The sequence below is a fragment of the Polistes canadensis genome, unplaced genomic scaffold (assembly GCF_001313835.1).
Source record: "Polistes canadensis isolate GaletaPanama2010 unplaced genomic scaffold, ASM131383v1 scaffold_268, whole genome shotgun sequence".
Classification (NCBI taxonomy): domain Eukaryota; kingdom Metazoa; phylum Arthropoda; class Insecta; order Hymenoptera; family Vespidae; genus Polistes; species Polistes canadensis.
The window spans coordinates 33,192-52,619 of record NW_014569815.1 but is presented as its reverse complement, the minus strand read 5'-3'; the positions used below and the strand labels follow the sequence as shown (position 1 = coordinate 52,619).

Here is a 19,428-nt window from a genome sequence, read left to right as displayed (position 1 = left end):
AAGATAATCATCAAATAAAAATTAATTTAATCCGTGCTAAGTAGGTGTGCAATGCGATTTAATAGAAACCAACAAAAAAAAAAAAATATATAATTACCTTTAAAACATATACACATTATATTGATCAATTTATCTCTTAAACGATTATCACTAGTGTATTAGTACATTATGTATATATGTACTATTTAAGATAAATGAATTTTTTTACATAATTGTGTATAAAAAAAAAAAAAAATGAAAAAAGCAAACAGTTGGACATTCCTGGGATAGACATTTAACGTATACCGTGAAACACACAAAGTGAACAAATGAAAGATGGTAAAGGAGTAATAGGAAGCTCGCAAAGAGTGAGCAAGCTAGCTAGCTAGCTAGCTAGCTAGAAAGTAAGTAAGTAAATGCTTCGGGACGTAGTACAGGTAGATAATACGAACGATGAACAAGCATGTGTGTAGCGAGATTCCATGGCGTGGAATCGAGCGCATATAATGTGTCGGTGTCGCGCTTCTATACGGCAGCCAACAGGCTTTCCTCGTGCGAGCCTGTTTACATAAGTTGGCCCAATCTCTCTCTCTCTCTCTCTCTTTCTCTCTTTCACTCGTACGTACATACATATGTGCCATGCAGATACACAAACACACAGACAGAGAGATACAGATACACAGATACACTTAGTAGTCGTATGGGCATCCGCTACAGGTGGGTCCCTGTACAGCTATACTCTTCTACACGTAAAACGTGTTCAGAGTCGTAGAGAAGTGAAGAACCTGTTCCTTCGAGTCCACCCGGTATGCCAGGACGCGTGTATCTTGTGGGGGTCATCTACGAAGGAAGGTACCTTTCTACACATGAACGATGCTTATAAGTACAGACACATGCGATCGACAGAAGCGTACGACACTCGAAAACCCGAGATTCTTTGCTTGCTCGAAGTGGACGTTACTGCTGCTGCTGCTGAGAAAAGGAAGAAGAAAAAGATGATGATGAAGAGAAAAAAGGGGGAGCAGGAGGAGGAAGAGGAGGAGGAGGAATATACGTTCTTGGGGCTGGCACGGAAAATTATTCATCGTCGAGGTGCGATGTTAACCGATACAATGTGGCGTGAAAAATTTTGAATCTGTATAGAAGTGAACTACGATGGTCGGTGGTTAAGGGGGGGGGGAGGAGAGAGAGGACCACTTCTTGAATAAATTTGATACTTTTTACATCGTGTGATGTGATTTTAATTCTTTCTTTTTTTTCTTCTTTTTTTACACTAAAGACAACAACAAAAATGTTACATACGCGTGGGGATCGATGTAAGCGGAGTGTTTTGCGAGGTAAAATAATTTTTTTTTTTTTTTTCTTTTCTTTTCTTTTATACCGAAGTCACATTGAATTAATGAGACAGATGAATAGAGGGATCGATAAGGTAAGCAAAGAGCCATAGGAAGAAGAATAGACGGAAGGCAACTTGTCTGTCGAACCCAGGAAAAGCGTAGTAAGTAAGTACTTTGAAGGTGGTTTATGCGAATAACAGGCTTCCCGTAGCCACATTAAATATTCACCAAGAGTGAATCCTCTTGAAAAGACGCAGAAGTAGGAGGAAGAAGAGAGGGAGAAGGCAAAGAGAAAACGACGATGGAGAGAAATAAGAAAAAAAAGAAAAAAAAAGATGAAAAGAAATAAGAGGGTCGGTCACACTTAACTTTTCGACGGGAATTGTTTTTTTTTTCCTCTTCTTCTTCTTTTTTTAACAATATATAAACGTACCGTTCAATATTCTAATCTCGCGAATTGTGGATAAAAAAAAAATAAAATAAAATATAATAATATTTTATATATATTTTCAAATGTGTAATCGTGTAACACAAGTTTTAAAGTATCGTTGCACGTTAGACGAATTTTCTAATTTCATTTCCATCTCTTTTAATAAGATAAATAATTCTTCGTGGGGAAAATTTGATGATACGTGTCTCTTTCTCTTTCTCTCTCTTTCTCGGGAATAGTTTTAGAGAATAAATTTCGATACGCGGCGCTTAGCAAAAGCTCGCGAGGAATATTAACGAAGCGAATCTCGCGTATATATGATAGTTGGGTAAAGATACGAGTAAAACCTAAAGGCTTTCAAAGTGGAGCAACGAAGCAGACGACATTCGGGGCCCATCTTTTATGACTACTTTATATCTCGAGAGATTTCACGAGCCGACACCACATTACCACCAAGTTTACAGCCACGTTCACACCACGAGCCATGCACTCGGGGCCTTTTACGATCTCTTCCGCGTCAAATCGTCATCGTCGGTGGTCTATCTTCGAGAATATTAACGAAATCCAACCAAAACTTTATCTCATATTTCTATCCGAGTTTCCTCCCGTACAATTTTATACTTTGACAACGAGTAAACTCGATTTTTCAAGCTCAGTCAGACGTTTAATGCGATCGACTCGCATTAAGAAATCGCGAACGAGTAAGAAAAAACAAATACGCGATATTAAAAATGCGATAAAGAATTTGCAATAATTTTGTTATTCTTGCAAATCTACGAAATAATTATGATACGATAAATTGTATCGAAGAATATCCACGAATTGATTTAACTCGATCGTTGCGACCTATAATTCGATAGATTTATTTCAAAAAAAAGATTTTTTTTTCGGTCACGTATCATATCGAGTGAAACACTCTTTGTGTGATGAAAATAAAAGAAATAAAAAAATATATAGGAAGAATATTTCAACGCGATTCGATCAACGTTCCATACACACAAAAGGGCTCGAAATGTAGTCGACGGGCGTGAGTTATCTTCTCGAAAAAACGTGATCGCGTGAAAGAGAAAAAGAGAGAGAGAGAGAGAAAAAAAAAAGAAAAAAAAAAGAAAAGAAAAGAAAAACGGAGAGATAGTATAGTTATGAATGCGAATTTCTTCTTCTCGAAACGACTGATTACGAGGGATGCGGAAAAGCAGGAGCCAGGAGGACTTGGAAAAATCTAAATCGGGGTTAGGGGGGGAGGGGCTTGGTGGACATTTCGTGACAGGAATATGCGCTGAGCTTTTGCAAGCGTGTCTCGAATCGGACTTACAGCTTTTCGTTCCGCCATTCTTTCTCGTCAGTGACGACGGCGACTACTACTACTACCATTATTGCTACTACTACTATTACTTTTACGATGAACTCAAAAAACTCGATACGCTGGTCTTTCTGAATACGAAACGAGTATTCGTTCCTCGCGAGAGATGAACAGGACTTTTATTATTTTTTTTTTTTACCACCACCTTGTACAATTGCTATCTTTCTAAGGAAACACATAAATTAACTTTGTACTTTTTTCTTCTTTCTGTTGTTTTATTTTTGTTTTCCTTTTTTTTCTTTTTTGTTTTTTTTAATCTTTTCTAATAAAAATAAATTTTTTGTATAAAATAAAAACGAGCTTCGTTCAATTTTTATTTCACAGGAAAGCTTCATTCAAGTTATACGGTGACGATGAAAATAAATTTGATCGAATTGAAATGTTACGATAGAGAGACGACCCATTTGTCATCGAAAGTCATTTCATGTGTTATATATTGTGTCGTGAAAAAAAAAAAAAAAAAGAAAGAAACGTATTGTTCGTTGAACCATTAATCGTTAAAATATATCTCTCTCCTTTCACGATGATTAATTTTATTTAATAATCGATGTTAAAATCCCGAATGAGGTCGGTCGTAAATTCACGCGACACGTACAAAATGTATAAATTCGAATGTGTTTATGAAACGAAAAGAGAGAAATGAGAAAAATTTGGCGAGAAAATTCGGTTGGCAAATGGACTGTGATATTTTTCGAATATCCATCGTATCAAAAAAAAAGAAAAAAAAAAGAGAGAGAAAGCTTATCTTTCTTCATTGGCTTGATCTCGTCGAATCGAAAAGAAATTTATCCAGAGACGTTGTTGGAAAGTAAAGGTAGAGAAAAAATAATTCCACCCATCGAATGTGTTCCCATAACGAGAAGAAAAAAAACAAAAAATATATATATAGAGAGAGAGAGTAAAATTGAATCCTCCAATTCTTCTGTTCCTTTCTTTACCGATATTGCCGAAGTATAAGAGATCGGAGTTAGATTTAGCCAATTTTTTTCTTTTCTTCCCTTTTTTTTTTATTCTTGATTTTTTTTTCTTTTTTTCCGAACGACTTGAAGCAAATCGAAAGATCTCGAGGAGGATCTAGATTACCCTCTGACGTATAAGATCCAGTGAAATATCAATTTGTGTGACGGAGGGGGTTGAGAAGAATTTGTTCGAACAAAAGGAAAACGTGAACCCTCCTCTACCCTCTTATCGTAGAAAACTTTATCGTATGATAGAGAGAGAAAGAAAGAAAGAGAGATAGAAAGATGGATAGAGTGTATCTCTTTTATTATAGAAATTCTTCTATTCTTTTCAAGCAAGCAAGCAAGCAAAAAGAAGAGACACACACACACACCTTTAACCCCCTGTAATACACATTTTCCTTCGAAGAAACTTATCGAAAGAAAGAAAGAACGAAACAACACATCGAGGATAGTTTTACGTGAGAGCTCATAGAGAAAATAAAACGATGACTAGAAAACTGGACTTGTGTGTAGGAAAACCGAAAACACTTTGATCTCGATCTTCGACGGCAAGCGGAACGACGTGGAAAACGTGTCCAGGACTTTATCGGAGTTCTTTGATCCAACATTTCCAAACTGTTGAACCATCATCCTCCGATACACCTTTACTCCGATCAAAGGGAGACCCCCATACTATTTGCTTATACCTTCTTTGCAACCTCCCCCCTCGCAGCTCCTGCTCCCCATCACCACGTTTCCTTATTTTTTTTTTCTCCCTTTTTATTCAACAAATAAGAAAAAGCAAAAGAAAATTCTTTGATACGAGAGTAGAGAGGAACAAGAAGTTTTCAGAAATGTTAAAGAAAGAAAATGAGATAGAGAACGAGAGAGTAAAGGGGAAGAGGGGGAAGGGAGGAAGGGAGGAGAGAAACACGAAGGGGGAACGAACTGTTCGGGCTTCAATGGATAAACTTTATCGAGCAACCCACACCCTGTGTACTCGAGGGAAATCAGGCTGATAATCCGATTAATAAATTAGTTGCCGTCCACACACGGGCCGCGTGCGCCTGTTCCGATCGCTGTTCACGATTTAATCGACTATTTCTCATTGTTCTCTACCTCTCTCTCTCTCTCTCTCTTTCTGTGTATATCTCTCCCACACATTCGTCTTATCATCGACTATTACCAAATCAATGCATACGATTTGCCGATTCAATTATTCAAACAAATATGTAACCTTTTTTTTTACTCACCCTTTTTTACGAGTCCCAATTACTTACTTACGAATACTTTCTTATATTTATTCAATACTATCAAAGAGGTAACATTTTTTTGTAACGTTTAATTACCATACCATATTTTTGTTGAGGATTATCCATATTTACTAATAATTGTATTCAATAGTAGTTTGGTTTTACTAATCTGACGTGAACTATCATAATAATGTAAGGTTATCAAACCATCGATTAAATTTCTTTGATTAATACTAATTTTTGAATATTAAATTAACAAACGACGGGAGATCTAAAACCAACGGTGTGGAACACTCGAAAGACGTTCGAAAAAATATCAAACGAGTCGGGAGATAGATATGAAAATGTTAAAGTTTGTAGGATAAATGGCAAGGTTATCTCTCGCGATTACAAGAACTCGCTTCGTGGAATATTCTACCGAGGGGCGTTGGGGGATTGGGGGTGAAGGGGGAGGGTGAAAGCTACTTCTTCTTCTTCTTCTTCTTCTTCTTCTTCTTCTTGCTCGTTATTCCTGTCGGATTCCCGAGTTCTGGGACCGGATGTTGTTGATGCACGGCAATATGTCGAAAGAAAGGGTTACCAGGATACTTCGAAGCCGAGGAAGAACGTGGGCAGGAGGTGATCGTCAAACCACCAACCCATGACCAAGAAAAAAAAGAGGAACAGGGAGCCTACCCGCTGCGATGAGAAACAAGTGGGCGAATTTCGGCATGCAAATCGCTTCCAGATCTACCCGAGAATCCTCTTTCAACGGAAGAACAAGAATAAGAAACGAGAGAGAGAGAGAGAGAGAGAGAGAGAGAGAGAGAGAGAGAAAGACGATCGTCTACTTTGATACACGCAAAACCATTTTACTTTTATTTCTTTCTTCCTTTCTCTCGCTCTTTACCGTATGAGAGACAAACACAATAAGGTGCAACCGTGCCAGCAAAAAAATGGAAATAAATGCAAGAGAAGAAGAGAACCCCCGAGAGCAGCATTGCTTACCTTATGTGTTTCTCTCTTTCATGGTTTTTCTTTTTTTTTTTTTCATTTTTCAACCTACCAAAAACCTTTTACCCCGTTTTTGTTTCTTACGATTTATATTTTTTTTTTGATCGTTTTCTTTTGTTTTTCGGGGCATGGGCCTTTTTTTTCGTACTTCCTCCCCCGTACCCGTATATACGGTCGATTATTATTCAGGACGATGGGAAAAAAAAAATATTCACTGTGTATCTATTTAAAACGTCGATCCTGTCTGTTGCGCGTAAAACCAAATTCCACGCTCGAGTAACTTCGGTTAATAAAACTTTCTGCTCGGTTTCGAGCATTCGTTTGAAAATTGGTGAAAACATTGAGAGAGAGAGAGAGAGAGCTTCCGTGCGTCAACCAATGTTTTCTCTTGTTATTTTACACACATGGTAGTAGTAATACACGTGGAAATTTTGTGCGAAATAACCAAAGGTCTTTCGCGTGTTCTTTTCTTTTACGCTTTTTTTTGTTCAACCTCAACTAAACAAACCTCCCCCGTGCATCCACCCTCCTCGTTTCCATTCCTCTTCTCTCTTCTCACCCCTTCTCCCTTCCAATTTCTCTTTGAATTTCGACAAAAGCTTCGATTTTTGAGTAAAATTCGGCAAATCTAGCGAGAGGTACGTAGTACATACACACCCTCTTTGTTTTTCCCCTTTCTCATTCTCCCCTCCTTTTTTCTTTTTTTTTTTTTTCAATCTTCGGAAACCCATCCTCGTGTTTATCGTTGCATCTTTCACGATGATATCACGACAATGGGAGAATGCACGTTGGATATCGACGGAAGGGAAGAAGAACGTTCGTTCCATGAAATTGGGTTAATGGGATCCTCGATAATAAGTTCGACTAGTAAGCAACAACCAACTTGTTATTCCATTTACAATTCGTATATCATCTTTCGCAGCTGATATAAATCATCTTAACGCGAGAATGGTTGAAAAAGGAAAAAAGTTAAAAGAAGAAGAAGAAGATGAAAAAAATAAATAAACTATTAGAATTAGGAAAAGAAAAGTTTCGACTACGTGTAAACGAAATGTCAGATCATCCATGTTGTTTTTCTTTTTCTTTTTGAAATTCTTTTTGCTAGCAGTTAACGTTAGCAATTAGTCGACCAAGTTCGGAGATAGTCCGGTATATTTTTGGGTTCGCTAAACGAACCGGAAATGTCTAATAAATTGCAACCGTTAAACAGACGTCGACAGAATAATTGCGTGGAAACGTAGGCCAACGAGAAGAGAAAGAAAGAGAGAAAGAGAGAGAGAGAGAGACTTGTCCAAGAGGAAGAAACACGGTTTAGCGTGATGAAGTCGAGTACACTCGAGCATCTTTTTCAAGGGTGGTGGATTTACTTATTCCGGTTGCTCGTTCGCGAGAGACAAGACGAGACGAGACGAGAACAAAATGAAACACAGGACGAGATTAAACCACTGCTTTATTTATTTACTTTTTTTTTTTTTTAACCCTTTTACTTTTTTACCCCACTATCGAAACGCGATTGAACGAGAAGATACGCGTACACGGGGTGATACTTGGTCAATTTTTCTATATATTGTATATCCAAAGTTTGACAAAACAAATAATAATAATAATATCTCGGATAAATTTACATTCACGAATCACCAACGATTATTCGTTTTAACGATTACGATCTTTTAACTTAAGTTAAAGCTCGAAATCTAAAGGTTTCCGTTCATCCTCCCGTAATCCGACGCTCATTTTCGTCCTATTATAAAATTCTAATTAGTCGTCCGGGATTTATACCGGTTGTAAAAGGGCGTTCGTTCACCATAAAGATCTCTATCTGACCACCCATCTCAGAATCTATTTAACAACCTTCCGAGAGAGACCTCCTCCTTTAACTGTAGAGTGTGAGAGAGAGAGAGAGAGAGAAAGAGAGAATGAGAGATAAACTTGGAAGGGAGAAAAGGGCCACGTTAAATTCAACTGTGTCGTTTGAAGTTCTTGAAATAAAGAACGCGGCTAAGTTAATCGGATTACGAGCGTTGAATTAAACGAGTGAATCTGATTTATCGTCATACTCAAGATCGCGATAACACAATGCTTTCGTTTCGGTCCAAGTAGATATTCTTTAACGCATTTCTTCTACTTATACTACTTAGAAACTTATACTTTAAGGTATTACAAGCACCCCGGACTAAAAACTACTGCTCGAGGAGGAAAAAAAATAAGTTTCAACGGGTTTACTTGATCACGATAATTATGGTCGATTAATTCGACGTTTCTTTTTCTCACAAAATAAAAAATAAAAAGAAAAAGAAAAGAAAAGAAAGGAAAAGACACGCTAAAGGATTATTTAGAAAACTTGACCTTTTTTCTTCAACGTTGCTTGTTAGATGGAAAGAGAAAGAGTTAGGGAAAAGAAACCTCGCAAGGTCAGCTTGACTCTCCCCGATAATCCGCTTAAAGCTTCTTAACAATTTCACGTATGTATACGAATATAAATACGTAGTACGTTTAACTTCTTCTTCCTTTAGGCACGAAGGGATCCGGTAAGTTGAATTTATGAATGTCTTCTTTTTTTTTTTCTTTCGAAGCCACACCACATCTCCACCACTATTGCTATTATCATCCACCCTTTTTGACGTTACTTTCTTACGACACCTCGTATCTAATGTTCTTCAAAATCCAATTGGTTCTTACACCTACCCGCTTTATTCACAAACTCCCACGTATCTACCACGTAATTTTCGATACAATTGTCGTCGTTTATTCTGACGATATTTTTTTTCGCGCTTATAAATACAATTTACGATCTATCCCCGATCTATTTCAAGAATAAGGAAGATGAGAATGAGGAGAATGGAACAACAACTATTACTTCGCGCCTAGATACCTTCTAACTTCTAATCCAGCTTAAGTTGGACTTCTAAATCCAGTTGGAAAGTTTTGTTACGATCGTTCGTCCCGCATAGAGTTAAACCGTGTGTGTGTGTGTGTGTTTGTCGAAAAAGCGTTTTTTTTTTTTTACTCCTTAAAGATTTACATTAATCCCCCTTTGAAACGTTACCACGAGACACCGATTCTTGTTCCATATATTTCTTCTACTTTTTTTTTTTTTTTTCTTTGACGACGACGACGACAAGAGATAAAGGCGAAAGATGTTACGAGAACGTAACGTTTTACATCTCGTAAAATTACAAGAAACAAGCGCACACGGAATCTCTTAGTCAACGTTGCCGGGTGTTTGTAACCCTTTCGCTAGGATAATTACCAACTGCAATATTGCAATTTTGTAAGACAAACTCTTGTTCGCGCTACGATGCGATACAACCGTCGGATAAAAACCTTGGCTTTTTCAGTTTTATCATAAAATAGTAATAAGGTTGGTGTAAGTCGACGAAATAACGACCGTGTGGCAAGTTACACGGGAAGTAACGCGGAAGGAAGAAAACTTGGAAAAAGAGAGAAAGAGAAAAAAATAAATAAAGAAAGAAAGAGAGAGAGAGAGAGAGAGAGCAACGACCCAGAAGCTTTTCGAGAGGCACCTCTCTCGTGTTTTGCCAGGGATGTACTCGCCTTGCGAAACGCAATCATAATTAAACGTTGAAAAGCGTGGCTCGTGTAAAAATACAAGCGTACGTAAGTAAGTGGGCACAAAAAAAAAACAAAAAAAAAAACAAAAGAAAAGAAAGAGGAAGAATAGAAATAACGGGAGAAATTTTTTCGTCGAAACTTTTTTTTTTTACCTACTACTACTACTACTGTACTTCCTCTCTCTCTCTCTCTTTTCAACACAGAACGAAAAATTAATCAAATATATATTTATTTCAAATAAGAGAACGCGAGATAATCATTTGAATTATATTTATTAAAATCGAACGAAAAAACTTGTAGTATATCGTGGGTTATGGCTACTCTCTCTTTCTCTTCTTAAATGCAAGAAATAACAATAAGATAAAAAGAGAGAGAAAGAGCAAAGAAACGATCCTTGCGATATCCTTTGAAGTCGCGAGCCTCGATATCGTCTCTTTGAGAGAAATAAGAAAGAGAATTACAAGGATACGATGCTCGAGATGCACGATCTTATCGATCGATGATGAGATAAAAGAGAGGAGAGTACCAACGTTGGATCGAAAAGCATCAGGGAGCACGTTCAAGGTCTGCAAGATGCTTCTTTCTGTTCCTTTCCTTTCCTTTCCTTTCCTTTCCTTTCCTTTCTTTTCTCTTACGTTTCTTTTATTTAATTCTTTTTTTCTTCTTCTTTCCTTTTTTTTTTTTTTTTTTTTTCTTCCTCCGCAAGAGAACGGCGTCAGCAGGAGCAAAACGAAGGTGACGGCTACTCTCGCGTCTCCACGCTCTCAAATTAATCTCCCGAGAGAGATTATTGCCGAAAGGATGAACGATGATAGTCTGCCCTATCTCAAAAGACGATATCTCGAAACTCGTATCGAAAGGTACCGGAATGATCCCTGCAAAATCGCTTACCTTCTTTTAGAAAATATGGATATTACAAATGATTGTTTCTAAAAACCCATTAAAAATTGATATTTATTCGTGCAAATGACAATGACATCGATGAAATGTCTAACTTGATTTATTAAAATAATGTATATGTTGATTTATCACTTGAAAAGATACTCTACTATTCTTTGCCATTTTATGAACCTTTGCAGATTTATTTATAACTGTAAGGGGTATTCTACGCGTAGACAAAAGAGTGCACTTTAATTTAATATAAAAATCATTAAAATCTATTTACTTTTAGTGTAAAAAATATTTACCAAAACTTTTCAAAGAAATTGCAAAGATGCACAATTTACAGCATTGCATTCTCTGACATTTTCTGAACTTTACATGCTAAATTTATAACTCGATATGGTATTTTACGCGTAGACAAAAGAATGTACTTTAATTTAATATAAGTTTCATTAAACTCTATTCAGTTTTAGTATAATAAATATTTACCAAAACTTTTCAAAGAAATTGCAAAGATGCACAATTTACAGCATTGCAATCTCTGATATTTCCAGCTATGACGGTAACATATACACCACTCTCTCGCCAAAATTTTTCTTAACTAAAATTGTTAGTTTGATGAATTTGTTTAACGTTAAAGTTATATGAAACAACGCGGAATAATAAAATAACATCAACACGATATGGTGGTAGGTACCCATATAAGTTTGTAAATAACTGATATAATGCAAATGTAAAAAAACGTATAACTAAACTTTTGGACGGTAGTGCATATTATATGTGTTCATTTCAATATAAATATAAAAAATACATTTGATCGTTTTTTCGCGAGAATGTGCACACGTACTGACATTTATCTTTAGAATGAGAAAACAAAAAAATGATACGACGATGAATAAAAATTCTCCGATCGAATTTACTTCCTCTATCTTTTTCTCTCTAACAAATACTTTATAAAAGAAAAAAAAAAATACGAGATACTTAACGATTCTAAAAATCGATGTCTCGTATGTTTCTCATACGATATATCGAAGTAGTGGAAGGCGTGCAGGTAAAATGTAAAACGAGCATGATTTACGAGTCACACTCGTGCTTTCCTTCCTCCTACCATTCCCCTTTTCTTCCATCAAGTTTCATCTCTCTCTCTCTCTCTCTCTCTCTCTCTCTCTCTTTCTCTCTCTTCCCCTTTTCTCTTTCTCTTTTTCTCGTGGGTGTCTCCCGGAGTCATGTTTATATTAGCCGGCAATAAGTGACACGTCGGTATGCCCGCTCATTTTACAAGCGTAAACATGAATTACGGTGGCCGGTTCGTGCTTCCTGAGAACATCCTCGGGCCCGATCATATTCCATGGATTCAAACGCGAGCAAACAGAAATTTGAGTAATTTGAACACCCTCAAATCCGTAGGAACTACCTTCCTTGTTGAATTACGATATCCCGAAACGGCAAATCTTCGTTAAGCAAATCCGAAAATGTACTTACTCGAGTTTATCATTCTCATTTCCGTATTCAACGGTATCCGTTCTCTAGAGACAGACTCGGAAACGAATGTACATTTTTGTTTAATTATAGTAGACCAAATTTATTAGAGAATGAATTATTAGATATATATATATATAAGATCGTTTTTTATTTTTTTTTTATTTCTTTTTTTCGTGATTAATTTTCCTAACACATGAAACTTAACTTTACAAAAGGATCGTCTAATTTTCTTTCATACAGAAAAGTAGGCTAATACGGAGTTTCGCTTTCGCAATTCAAAGTCCTGTTATTTCGTTACCAACAACAGCTTACCACCGAACGACAATAAATCCCACTGTGGTGGAGCGTACTTAATCTTGGATTAAATTTCTTGCGAAAATTGCGCAATCATCGAACGTTGTTATATCTCCCTCCTACCACTCTTTCTCTCTCTCTCTCTCTCTCTTTCTCCCATTCATTCATTCTTTTCTTTTCTTCCCTTCTCGGCAATTAGCCCGATAAAGTTTGACTTCTTTTATAACAGTCAATTCGCAGTCAAATTAGTCAGCGTTAAAATGCCATAGGTATAAAACTAAAGGTATTTATGGTAGCTCTCTAAACATGTCCAATTATAGCCAATAAACTGGATCTAATCTTGTCCTAATACGGAATATTACGGTGTTTAACCGGATTCTTTGGAATATAGACATCTGTTATCGTTAGGATCGTGTTCTACAGGGAGTTTCATTTAACCTTGCACGCCTACTTTTAGATCCACCTTATTTCTCAAATCTCGAAGAAATCTATGTTGAAAATTAAATGGAGAAATTGAGATAATTGGAATGTTTTCAATATATATATATATATAAACGTATTGTTCAGAGAGATTAATAAGAGAGCAGGTACGTAGGAACCAACGATGCAAGACGATTATAATATAGCTCTTAATACCGTGATCCAAGGAATCGGTTCGCGATACGGGAGGTCAGAGTGCTTATTGCATCTCGATGTACGCTCATTAAATCGATGTTATTAAGTGTGATTAGAGACAGATGACCGCACCGTTTGCACGGTTCAAGGATTTCATCTTCTATCCTTTCGTGTCTACTGCAACTAATGCCCTGAGAAAATAAACGCAACTACGTCTATTCACTTACACAACGTGATAGTATAATATTATACATACTTACTTAGTTACTTGCTTATTTGCTTGCTTGCTTACTTACTTACTTAAATGCATACATACATATACTCTTTACTTCGTAAAGACTATAGATAAATAGGCTTATCGTCTTTCTCGCGTCATTCGACTTTGAAAAGCACCGTTCCACTTTCGACGCCTAAATCGCGCATTATAACGGTTGTTCGATACTTACGTTACTTCGCCATGACTAAAGAGAGAGATAGATAGAGAGAGAAAGAGAAAGAAATAGACGAGAAATCGTCGAGCCAAATGCTCCTCGTTATCGTCCGATTCGTCGTTACCATTGAATTTCGTTTATGCAACTAGGAGAATATTAAGATGAAAGGAATCGATTGTAATAAAAAAGAAAAAAAAAAGAAATACGCTATGGAAAATCATTCGAAGTTTCTCTTATCTTTCAATACGTTTACCTCCAATTGACTATATTGCAATCATTTAATAGTCGCAATATCCTTTTCTTGAGAAATCTATGGTAATGTTGAACTACTAAAAGACAACGATCAAATAACAAAATTCATATCTACCGATTCTAACGTATTATAAATTTCGTCATCGTTTATATTCGTCAAATTATTTATCATTTCGCAAGATGTCACTATTTAAATTACCTTGCATTGAAAATCGTCCCGGTCTACTTGTTTCTTGCATTATTATACTTCACACCGACGGAGAAAATTTGTAAGCGACAGAGGTTAATTGTGATTCCTACGTCATAAATCACGATCGTTCAAATTATCATTGCCGTCGTTGGACCTTCTCGAACGCCCGAAGCGAGAATCCTCTCATTCTCCCTCCTCCCAAACCCTCCCGTCCTCCCTCTCCCTCTCCCTTTTCCCCATCCCCCTCGATCCGTAAAACGGGACGTGATCCGGCCGATTATTCGTGTCACTTTGACGTCGTAGGACAGCGTCGGCGATTAAGAATTATATGAGCCCGTACTGAATCGTATCTCATCCTCGCTTAATTTTCGTTCCCGCCTATAGTCGGAACGAAGCTTTCGTAATTTATACACCCGCCTGAATGATTGGAAATTCAAACGAAAGAGACTTTGATTAAACCGAAAAAAAAGAATAGAAGAAGAAGAGGATGGAAAAAAAAGGAAAGAAAATTAAAAAAAAGTTTGAACGAATTTTATAGATCGTTAGATCGATGATAATCAAATAAAAATTCTCATTAATATTGTATATTTCCCTTTATATTTATCACTAATTAATTGTTATATATTTTGACGAGCGAGTTACGCGTTTTATATGAACGATAGAGACGATCAATTATACCGTATCTTTGTCATTTAACTTAACCATTGTCCCCTGATGAGGGTATACAAATTATCCAATGTCTCCGAATGAATGCACACGACTGTCTATTTATCAACTTTCTTCTTCCATCCGCCTCTATCTTCGTTTTCTTTCTTTCTTTCTCTCATCTCTTTCTCTCTTTCTCTCTTTCTATCTTTATCTTCGACGAAACACAGCTTTCTCCAAGACATCACGTCTTCTGATGGCGATCCATTCATCGAGAAACGGATGATTGATTTCATAAATCCCACACGAAGAAGTGACTCTGGCCACTACGAGCGTATAAGATGATCATCCATCCCGTAGAAGCAATAAAGTTTTTCCTTGCGTAAGAGTCAAGAAACGTCTCCTCCGTTCGTGAAGAGAATTCGGATAAGATTGGAATGTATATATATATATATATATATATGTATGTATGTATGTATGTATGGTTCAAGATTTAAAAGGTCTCGCTTCGATCGAGCACGTGCGCACATTTTGTGCAATCTCTTTTACTTTACTTCTATTTTCTTCTCTCTTACTCTCGTACGTAGTTGTGAGAGAGCTAACAGTATATAAATATAAAATATTTTCTGTTATTTCACGGCTCGAACATTCCATAAATCTACGAGGGCCAACGAAAATGGAGCTGTACATCAACAACGTGCGTGAAATAAATCGAAGTATATAAGCCGCGAACGCGTTCCCCGCGAGAAAATATCCTATCGGACGCATAAATTCTTCGTCGAAGTATAGATGTGTTTCACTGTGTGTGTGTGTGTATCGTTCGGGCTATCGAAAAACAATCTTTCATCGTTGTGAAAAATGTTGAGATCGTACGGCGACGGCAGCGACGGTGAACGTTACGACGATTTTTTGTTCTATCCGTGAATCTACGAAAGATATTCTCTCTCTCTCTCTCTCTTTCTCTTTTCTAGTTGAAATCTAACAGAATATATCCGTATAATAAATAAAATATACGTCAAATTAATTAAACGTCCTTAAAGAATTTTTAATATTTCTCTTTTCGAACGGACTTTCTATCATGACTAATGGTCGAACACACTTGATATTTTTTTTCTTTTTCGGTTTTAACTCTTACCAAATATTCATCAAAAGAAAAAAAAGAGAAAGAAGAAGAGACTAATTCCCTATATTAATCAAAGACCTTTGTCAAATCCTATATAAGACGACTCTATTCCCGTTCGTGTGTTTACGTAAAAAAATAAATCTAACGTACCTTAAACTAACACTTTCGTTTGTGGCATGCCGTGTGTTACAGCGTGCGACTGCCACCCGATCGGAGCTTCTGGAAAGACCTGTAACCAGAACACCGGTCAGTGTCCCTGTAAGGACGGTGTAACCGGTACTACTTGTAACAGATGTGCCAGAGGATATCAACAGAGCAGATCGCACATTGCTCCTTGCATCAGTAAGTATTCACGGTTTATTTATACAAAACCGTTCTCTTCCCCATTACCTCCTCAATTACATTTTTCTTATCCTACGTTTATGCAAATTAGAAGAATAAGGAAAAAACTACTATATAGAAAAATAAATAATAAAACATGACAGAAAGGATTAGAGAATTGAAAATAAGAATAATGGGTTTGAAGTAAGAGCATGTTTATCTTGAGTAAAGGGTTGGTCTTTAAATTGCACCGAACGAATAGGAAACTTATTTTTAAAGGGATATCACGGCGGTCCGCAAATCGAATAGGCTAGAATACAAAGTAACTTTTTGTACTAACGACGTACAAGGGCGATTCTATCGAGAGCGTATTTCGCATCGCTCCTTTCTCATTTCCATCGATCGATCGAGCAATAGGTACGGCAACAGCACCAGCACCAGCACCAAGCACCAGCATCAGTACTACTATCAGCATCTGCAAGGTGGGCAGAATGTTTGAGCGTGGAAGGAACGAGTTGTGCCCCGTACCGCTGAGTGATCGATCGTTCGTTCGTTCATTCGTTCGTTCATTCGATCGATCGATCGATCGATCGATTGAACCAAGACACGTGAAGGAGATCGTTCTTCGAGATCCGACCAAGAGACGGCTTGTCCAATTAGAGAAAGATTTGCGAAAACGAGTCGTGTCCGAAATCGCTTTGACTCCTCGTCGATCGATCGATCGAACTGAAATCAAACTGAAATCAAACCGAACCGAACCGAACCGAACCGAACTAAACCGAATCGAATCGAATCGAATTGAATGTCGCGTCATTGTCGAATCGAGAACATCGAACTGGTTTAACGAATTTAACACGATTTATTTTATTAGCAAGTTAGCAAGTAAGTTTAAGGTACTTATCTTTATAATACTTCTCTCTCTCTTTCTGTTCTATTTGTTAACAGAAATACCGAGGGTCGTACAAACGCAAGGCACAGCTGGAGAAGAAAGTGGAGAACACGAGGACGAAGATGACGATCGTGCATACGATGGAAGAGCCGGTAAGTAAGTGCCAAGTAAACCGGCGTGTTTTTATTCTTCTCTTCTCTTCTCTTCTCTTCTTCGGTTAAACTCTTCTTCGACATACCAACACGAGTCTTAACTCGACGAGTATGACGGCTATTCGTTCTTCCTCGATGTCACGCCTCGATGACTTTATTATTATCATCTTCGTAAATTGATATTTGTGCCAATAATTATGTGGATAGTACAGACACTAAAGTAAGAAATATTGGAAATATTGATTTTATCATTTATTTTATATTATAAATTACTTATTTTATGGAATTTAATAGTCGTCTATAGAAGAAGTGCGTTATATTACGTTTAATAACATTTTTAGCATAAAAAAAAATTATAAGAACAACTCGTGTTGCACGCTGTAGTAATAAAAGAAACAACTGGTTTTAATAGATATGCCCTACGTTCCTCTCACGTTTACATATAAAAAGATAATTTGATAATTATTAAATGCAACACACACTTAGATTTCTTTTTATAACCAATTCTCTATCGGGTATTTTATTCAATTTAACATACACCGTTCTTCCAGACATCTATTTAATAACTTATATTATAAAATAAATTGTGGAAAATATCAATTTTTCTCATTTTATTATTTATATTCTATACTGTCATAATCATCGGTTCTTATTTACACGCATATAAATATATATAAAAAATTGAAATGTAATCGTTAAACTAACATGACCACGCAAATCTCATTCGTACGGTTAAACGTTTCGATACTAATTACACGAGTTTAAATAAATATCGAGGGAGTGAAATTCGAGCTAGATTAACGAGATAAAGTTGGATTACTTTATCCGATAGAAATTAAAAGATTTGCATAACCCTTTTCTATCATTCATCAACTTAAACTAAGAAAATATCATATAAAAGCAAAATCCATATACGATCGTTCATCGTATCTATTTCATATTTATTCACCTCCAATGAAATTTCCCAAGAAGAACCTGATCTTCGACAATTTTTTCAATCTTTAAATCGAGAAATTAGATACGGACATAAAGCACGAGCTTACGATCGATATGCGAATCATAAATGTTTTACGAGCCGTGGGCGAGAGGGGTCGTCTACGCGACAAGAAATTGTCTGAGTTAATATAATTTTCCGAAATGTCGTAAACTGGTAAGTAAATGTCAGGTAAAGCAACATGTGTCTCGCACAAACACACACACACAAACACACACACACACACAGTCTGTCTTACAATTCTAACTAGCATCATTCGTTAAAAAATCTATTTACCGTTCGAACGTGACGATTGCATAGTTCGGAAAATGTTCTCTTCTTCGCTCCCCCACCGCCGTAAATAATATTGCAATGGGACAGAAAGAGTAATTTAAACAATAAGGTCAAATTTCTACTCGGTCGTGTTGAAGAAAGGAATGAAGGAAGGAAGGAAGGAAGGAAGGAAGGAAGGAAGTCGATTTAGATACAAACCGCATCACGCGGAATGGAATGTAAGCGCGATATTAATTTAGCAGACGGAGTAGAAGGAAGACAAAAAGGTGGAGAGGGTAAAAGGAGAAAAGGGAGAGTAAACGAAAGAGAAAGAGAGAGAGAGAGAGAGAAAAGGGAAGGGAAGGAAAGGAAAGGGAAGGGAAGGAAAGGAAAGGGAAGGTAAAACGGAAGAGGGTTTGAACGTCTAGCCGGTTGGTCGCAACCTCTCAGCCACCCCTAATGGCTTAATTAAAACCACCCTCAGTGGTGCGCGACCCGGGCGTTTACTCAACGCGCGCTTCTCCGCGAGAGTACAGTTTCCGTGTTTTATTTACACGCGAAATTCGAATGAAACGCGATCTCGGGGCGATTACATTTCCGATATAAGAGTTATTATTGTAACATAGCAATCAAAGCTTCCTACTCTCTCTTTTCTATCTACTCTCTATACCTGAATATGTTCAATTACGATATTGCGTGGTTCAATTTAAATACATACTTGTATAAATATATATATATATATTCACACTACACGCTCATCTACATGACGACGTGGTTATCGTATCGGTAATTCCACTGGTAAAACGATAAATCCAGGTGGTAATATCCAATAGGAGCATTTCGTTCTTCTGGGAACGAACAAACGAACGCGCGGATACACGATTTGGTTCCTCATTTTTAATTCAGTTTAATCGGCATTCCATCGTAAATCGCAATTGTAAAAGCGTAATACTATCTCGACGTAATCTCATGGATAGAGGAGAGCTCGTTATCGCAATCGAGTTTTTCCCCTAGGGCGCGAGCTCCCTCCTCCCGCC

General features: G+C 37.0%; 1 protein-coding gene and 1 long non-coding RNA gene across 2 annotated transcripts in view; one reads left to right on the top strand and one right to left on the bottom strand.

Moving 5' to 3' along the window:
- The window catches only part of LOC106790908 (netrin-1-like), a 133,194-nt gene that overhangs the window by 89,166 nt on the left and 24,600 nt on the right, over nt 1-19,428 (top strand). The window contains exons 3-4 of the mRNA XM_014756166.1: nt 15,976-16,125; nt 17,050-17,145. Coding sequence (XP_014611652.1) covers nt 15,976-16,125; nt 17,050-17,145 — 246 coding nt within the window. The remainder of the gene's footprint in view (nt 1-15,975; nt 16,126-17,049; nt 17,146-19,428) is intronic.
- LOC106790909 overlaps nt 1-19,428 on the bottom strand; it is a 104,903-nt gene that overhangs the window by 80,277 nt on the left and 5,198 nt on the right. The gene's annotated exons all lie outside the window — the stretch shown is intronic.